Source organism: Oncorhynchus tshawytscha, linkage group LG03 (genome assembly GCF_018296145.1).
Source record: "Oncorhynchus tshawytscha isolate Ot180627B linkage group LG03, Otsh_v2.0, whole genome shotgun sequence".
Classification (NCBI taxonomy): Eukaryota; Metazoa; Chordata; class Actinopteri; order Salmoniformes; family Salmonidae; genus Oncorhynchus; species Oncorhynchus tshawytscha.
Window position 1 is genome coordinate 13,748,868 of NC_056431.1, and position 7,218 is coordinate 13,756,085.

Genomic DNA, 7,218 nt, shown 5'->3' on the forward strand with positions numbered 1-7,218 from the left:
GAAAGAATACTTGAAACGAGGTCTCACCCATTCACACAGGGAGAAATCTCTTAGGCATCAGTAAACACTGCCAATGTCTCCAGGATTTAAGATCGACATTTTACAATCCTCCAATGTACACTCTGACGACCAAACGCTGAGCCTCTCTCCACTGCTATTTCACCACCACTAAACAGGCCCACATCAGCTGGGACGACACCAGCTCTCGTCACTCAGGCCAGCACAAATAGGAGTTATTTCCAGCTCAGTAACAAGATAGCTCACTGAGGAGTGAGGCTTCAAAATAACTCCTCTGTACTGCTAGCTGGGATTTAAAAAATATATATATATATTGATTTTAGGACTGGTCAGTGTGGGATAAACTGGAATAAGTCTGTGTCTAGTCTTAATGTTAATGGGGTGGCAGGTAACCTAGTGGTTAGAGCATTGGACTAGTAACCGAAAGGTTGCACAATCGAATCCCTGAATTGACAAGATAAAAATCTGTCGTTCTGCCCCTGAACAAGGCAGTTAACCCACTGTTCCTAGGCAGTCATTGAAAATAAGAATTTGTTCTTAACTGACTTGCCTAGTTAAATAAAGGTTAAAATAAAAAAATAAAAAAATCTAATATGGGTCTGTCTAGGCCTAGAGGCATGCAACCACCTCTCACTCCTCCACCCCCATGCATTACGATCTCACAAGCAACCCAGCTTCAGAGTTCAGCATAATGTGACTGCTGGCATTTATGTGAGAAAGGGGGAGGGATGGACACTGCTGGGCTTTTCCTGGTCTCTTCTGAGAAAAAGGGATGGATTCAGGGACTGTGCCCAGGCCCTCTTGCCACACCTCCATTCCAGCAATAATCTCAGATGAACAGCAGCAGCTCAGATAGCCTATAAGGTTCTGATCACAAGATACTGTACTGGCACAGTTGCCAGTCCCAACACTCCAGATACAACCCCATCTATTTGCATTACAACTTGAATCTAGGACACACTATTTGGCCGAGATGTACAGTACATAAGCTTGTCGTCTAGAGACCGTGCATTGACACTACATGATACTGTGATACAGTGAACTAGTAATGGAGTTAACTCTTTTAAGGAACACTGTACTTGATGGAAAGAGTTCAGTGAGTCATAACTGACTGGACTGAATTAAATGTTTGATTTTAGATTTTTGACAGTTATTTTAATGGAGGTATGATGTTAAATATTATCATTCAATGTCAGATAGACAGTAACACCACCCAGAGGCCTGGAGCTGCCGTGCTGCCTGGCTGTTGTGTGCATATCAAATAGCTCCCTATTTTCTATATAGTGCTCTACCCTATGGGTCCTGGTCAAAAGTAGTACATTGTTAAGTGAACAGGGGGCCATTTGGGAGGCAGTTTGTGTGTATGTTTCACCATTGTCTCTGTCTGCAGCCTCCCATTGTTCCCAGTCTCTGCCCCAAAGGAGGAATGTCTTGACAGCTGACACTTACCACTAACCTTTACTTACACCCCGCCCCCCAGACCTAGGCTACCTGCCTCAACCATACCAAATGTAATATATGATACAAATTTGGTATCCCGGATTTACGTTTACTACATTGTATAGTCTATGAGACCAGTCTGCTATATAATATTGGATTTTATATTTTTAAGTCATGTCTTAAAGACTTTTTAAAAAAAAGCTAAATTTTTTATTTGGACTAACAATATCAGGTGTGTAAAAGAATGTAATATAATATAACAATTAAAGTATCATCAGATGTAGTTCAGTAGACAGTGAAATAACTGATATCTTTAAAAATTCGACAATTCGTCATGTTAGGGGTTTTATGTGACTCACTCAACTCGGAAAAAGAGGATTCGCAGCGGTATTTTCACACGCTGATGCTGTTGTGTACCACGCTGTTTCCACGGACCACATCAGCCCCTGATCACGCGTTGATTCTTGTCTTATTGGTTCCTGTCTACCACACATTTGTGTCTGATTGGCTGAAAGTAGAGACCTGCCCCTCTGTATCCACTGCATTTGAAATTATCGCTGAATGGAACTAGAAAAGGGAAAAGGGAAACATCTATTGTAACATTTACCACAAATCTGACTGTCACACACCACTTCATTAACACAGTGACGTTACATTCGATACATTGTCTCCGAATATGAGAAAATGTATGTTGTCCTTTGTCGAGCGCCACAACAATGTAAGTAGCTACAATACTCATTCTCACTGAAGTATTTAGGAAACCACTAACGTTAGTGAAGCTGGATGATTATTTTTATTTTTAAAGTGCATATCTCTTTGGAATAGGTTTTGAAGAAAACTACTTTTTGAGATATTTTCAGTAATAATAAGTGGATGTTGAGATTTAGTTTAACTTGTAGGGACGGTAGATTTGAGTCCCATCTTTCTGCGTAGCCTGTGGGAGGGGGCGTGGGACTGTTTGTATAAGCAGCACGCCCGGTGCATCTAGTGGGTAACTGTGTTAAAGACCAAAGTGCTGGGATACACTAGCCGATCACTCACAGTTTACAAAATTCTGAACTGTGATAGGGGGCACAAATTCTGAACTCCTCACAAAGAGCATGAGTAGCTGGCGGGTCTGCGTACCCACATCCATACCCACACATGCAGTCAACTGATTTGTGCAGTCAATCCATTTGTGAAGTTAATACATTTACAATAGTAAGAGAGTTCAGTCATTTAAACCAGTAGCCAGGGCTGGCCCTAGCCTTTTCGGGGCCATAAGTTAGCGAAACATTTTACTTGTTTACTTGACAGCAGAGATTAAAAAAAATAAAAATAAAAAAGTTAATTTACGGCAATTCTATACATTTTGCATTGCACATAGTGGCTCCTGAGTGGCACAGCGGTCAAGGCACTGCATCTCAGTGCTAGAGGCATCACTACAGACCCTGGTTTGATCCTGGGCTGTATCACAACCGGCCATGATCGGGAGGCCGATAGGGTGGTGCACAATTGGCCCAGCGTCACCATCATTGTCAAATAAGAATTTGTTCTTAACTGACTTGCCTAGTTAAATAAAAACATCCCGCCGACTCCGGGATGCTGGCTTTCTAGGCAGAGTTCCTCTGTCCAGTGTCTGTGTTTTGCCCATCTTAATCTTTTCTTTTTATTGGCCAGTCAATAAAGATATGAGATATGGCTTTTTCTTTGCAACTCTGCCTGGGCCAGCATCCCGGAGTCACCTCTTCACTGTTGACTTTGAGACTGGTGTTTTGCGGGTACTATTTAATGAAGCTGCCAGTTGAGGACTTTGAGGCGTCTGTTTCTCAAACTAGACACTAATGTACTTGTCCTCTTGCTCAGTTGTGCACCGGGGCCTCCCACTCCTATTCTGGTTAGAGCCAGTTTGCGTTGTTCTGTGAAGGGAGTAGTACACAGCATTGTATGAGATCTTCAGTTTCTTGGCAATTTCTCGCATGGAATTACCTTCATTTCTCAGAACAAGAATAGACTGACAACTTTCAGTAGAAAGTCCTTTGTTTCTGGCCATTTTGAGCCTGTAATTGAACCCACAAATGCTGATGCTCCAGATACTCAACTAGTCTAAAGAAGGACAGTTTTATTGCTTCTTTAATCATACGACAACAGTCTTCAGCTGTGTTAACATAATTGCCAAATGGTTTTCTAATGATAAATTAGCCTTTTAAAATGATAACGGATTAGCTAACACAACGTGCCATTAGAACACAGGAGTGATTGGTTGCTGATAATGGGCCTCTACGCCTATGTAGATATTCCATTAAAAATCAGCCGTTTCCAGCTGCAATAGTCATTTACAACATTAACAATGTCTACACTGTATTTCTGATCAATTTTATGTTATTTTAATGGACAATTTTTTCTAAGTGACCCCAAACTTTATACAGTAGTGTATATATTCCCACAGAAGTAGCGCACTGGGCCTTAATAGTCCATTATCAGGGATGCTGGCCCATGTTGCCTCCAATGCTTCCCATAGTTGTGTCAAGTTGGCTGGATGTCTATTGGGTGGTGGACCATTCTTGATACACACGGAAAACTGTTGTGTGAATAACCCAGCAGCGTTGCATTTCTCGACACAAACCGGTGTGCCTGGCACTGAAATATTTTGTCTTGCCCACTTACGCTCTGAATGGCACATATGAACAAGCCATGTCTCAATTGTCTGAAGGCTTAAAAATCCTTCTTTAACCTGTCTCCTCCCCTTCATCTACACTGATTGAAGTGGATTTAACAAGTGACATCAATAAGGAATCATAGCTTTCACCTAGATTCACCAGGTCAGTCAATATCATGGAAAGAGCAGGTGTTCTTAAAGTTTTGTACACTCAGTGTATATTTCTTTATCTCTTAACAGTGTGGCACAATGGAAGTTGATGAGCTGTACCATCCTGGCAGTCAGAACCATGAAGAGTCCCAGTGTCACCCTATGGCCGTGGGAGACATGGAGGCCGTGGAGGCTCTTATGTTCATGAACACCCACTGGAAAGCCAGGACTTCCAGGAGCTTCAAGCATAGACAATTCCGACCTCTGACCCCTTCCTCTGACTTCTCAGAGGATGACTCTCGTCTCTCACTTGACCCCACTGAAGTTCATGAGTCTCTGGTAAAATTCCTGTGTTACTTGTGTGTGTTCTCTCAAGTTCTGTCACATACATTCACTGTGATAATCCTCCATACTAAGTGAAATTTTATAAATATAACCTCACCCAATGTAGAGATTATATTGTTTCGTAACCACAACCTTGTTTTTTTACCCTCCCGTCTCAGTGTATGACCCCGCCATACAGCCCGCCAAACTTTGAGGCCATTCACAGTCATCCTGCTCCAGAGACAGTACAGACCTCCTGGTGCCAGAGCCATAACCCACAGCCAGCACAGCAGGGCTTGACACAGCCACAGATGGTCAGCCAGCCCCAATCACAGGCCACTAGTGTGATCCGTCACACTGCAGACGCACAGCACTGCAGCTGGAGCATCTGTCCAGCCGCCCCCCTGGAGCACAGACTAACCCAACCCCTGCCTCCCCAGCCCCAGCCAAGCCCAGACAGCATCAACCCCCTGGCAGATAGGCTATCTGGCAGGGACTCCAAAGGGAACATGACACCCCTTGACTCCTCTGCTGAACTGGCTGCCACCCAGGCTCCGGTTACTGTGACTCTGGCAGCCTCTGTTGGTAAATTCCACCAACCTACATCGGTGTCCCCTGTCAACAGCGGGGTTTCTCCTGTTCCGGTTTACTGCCAGATACTACCTGCTGTGCCCATTGCAGCGAACAGTCATATTCCAATGGTAGAGACCAGTCACCAACAACAGTCAGCAGCAGTTGGTCCTCCTTCAGTCTTCTTCATGGGCGACCAGGTGACAAAGGGCCCTATCATCTTCTTGGTTCCCCGGCCAGTTGTCGGGATCCAGCCGTCAGTGCTGACATCTGGTGGCACCAAGCTGCCAGCCATCGCCCCAGCGCCAGGCTTCACCTCAGTGGTCCAGCGGCGCAGCCTGCAGCCTGCTGAGGTGTCCAGAGTCCGCAGCCATATCTGCCCCCACGAGGACTGTGGCAAGACCTACTTTAAGAGCTCCCACCTCAAGGCTCACATGAGGACTCACACAGGTAAGACAGGGCTTGTGGGGAGTCTGGTTTAAATGTTACAAATTCAGGTAGTGGCCTTTTTGTTTACAAGTAACACAAGCATTACATATTGTAGGAATAACAACAGGGTTTATCTCAGATTTTTTAAAAGTTGTTATTTTCATTGGCTTCCTCTTGCTACCTACCTTATTGGTGCTGTAATTGCACTAAAGCCACAGCGTTCAAATACCTCCTTACATAATAACAAGGTCAGGTAATCACCCTCTTAGCCTGTATGGCTGACTGTGTGTGTCTCTTGCTGTAACACTAGTCTTTCCTCTATGTGTTCTGTTCAGGTGAGAAACCTTTCAAATGCAGGTGGGAAGGCTGTGAGAGATGCTTCGCTCGATCCGATGAGCTGTCACGCCACCGTAGAACCCACACGGGAGAGAAGCGCTTCGCCTGCCCCATGTGCCACAGCCGCTTCATGCGTAGCGACCACCTGGCCAAGCACGCCCGTCGACACCTGACCACCAAGAAGGTGCCCTGTTGGCAGATGGGAGTCTGTCACAGCGTTGATGTTACACATGCAGTGTTTTCAGCACCGTTCCTTCGTCCTCTGCCTGGAATAACCTCTTGCCTTAAAAACACTGTAGAATAAGCTGTTTCTTCATTAGATGGGAAGGAACTCATTCACTGTGCTACTGCTCACTGAAGACTTCAATACAATTAATTACATGTTGAATTCTTAAAAAACGAAAGTTCTTAGACATGTTTAAAGTTTCTTGACTTTTAATTTCATATTTAATTCAGGTCCACTTGAGATATTATGTTGTTATTGGCAGTTTAATGTGTGATGAATGATAGCAGGGTTTTACTCCTTTACATTAAAAGTTTGATCAGCTCTTGTTGAAGATTATACAAATATTATTGTTTACAACTGTGCTTTGAACTACTGACAAGACGAGATCACCCTCTTGTCATTTGATTATAGTGGCGGCAACTGTCCGCTCTTTTGGTGGCAACCTCCAAAGTGTGGAGCAAGGTACAGAAATGTAGAAGTTAAAACTGAACAGCCAGAGCCTTAAATAGACTCTTCCAGAATCTGTGAGCCTACCAAATAAGTCAATTACCGTTAAGGATTGCAAAACTATGCAGGACTATTAGATCTTGTGCATTTAATTGTTTTTCTACCTACTAAATGTGCTCAATACACTGTATATTTAATATTCATGGGAATTATGTTTGGCCAAAGATAATGTTAAGAGAAAATATATATTTAACTTGACTAAATTACATATTTCTTATTTTGTTACAGGTGAAATAAAATGTGTACAACTTTACTAGTTTGTTGTATTTGTGTTGAATTCAAATCAAATTGTATTTGTCACATATGCCAAATACAACAGTATATATAGTGTATCTATGTTTACCTTACCATGAAATGCTCACTTATTAGCCCTTAACCAACAATGCAGTTCAAGAAATAGTTAAGAAAATATTTACTAAATAAACTAAAGTAAAAAATAAAACGTAACAAAGGGGGAGGCATTTATGAATTGTTCAGCAGTCATGGCATGGGGGTAGAAGCTGTTATTAAGGAGCTTTTTGGACCTAGACTTGGCGCTCCGGGTACATCTTGCCGTGCGGTAGCAGAGAGAACAGTTTAT

The 7,218-nt window shown here is 43.1% G+C and overlaps 1 protein-coding gene across 1 annotated transcript; it reads left to right on the forward strand.

The window, feature by feature from the left end:
- The first annotated feature begins 1,959 nt into the window (after positions 1-1,959).
- Positions 1,960-6,891, forward strand: LOC112227700 (Krueppel-like factor 10). Its single transcript, XM_024392524.2, has 4 exons — positions 1,960-2,176; positions 4,337-4,585; positions 4,750-5,590; positions 5,905-6,891. Exons 1-4 carry the CDS (start codon positions 2,135-2,137, stop codon positions 6,207-6,209), a joined length of 1,437 nt encoding a protein of 478 aa, XP_024248292.1. The 5' UTR covers positions 1,960-2,134; the 3' UTR covers positions 6,210-6,891.
- Positions 6,892-7,218: the final 327 nt, after the last annotated feature.

Coding starts and splice junctions, on each gene's coding strand:
- LOC112227700 (XM_024392524.2), top strand. CDS start 2,135: ATGAGAAAATGTATGTTGTCCTTTGTCGAGCGCCACAACAAT. Junction 2,177..4,336: donor TTGTCGAGCGCCACAACAAT/GTAAGTAGCTAC, acceptor ATCTCTTAACAG/TGTGGCACAATGGAAGTTGA. Junction 4,586..4,749: donor CTGAAGTTCATGAGTCTCTG/GTAAAATTCCTG, acceptor CTCCCGTCTCAG/TGTATGACCCCGCCATACAG.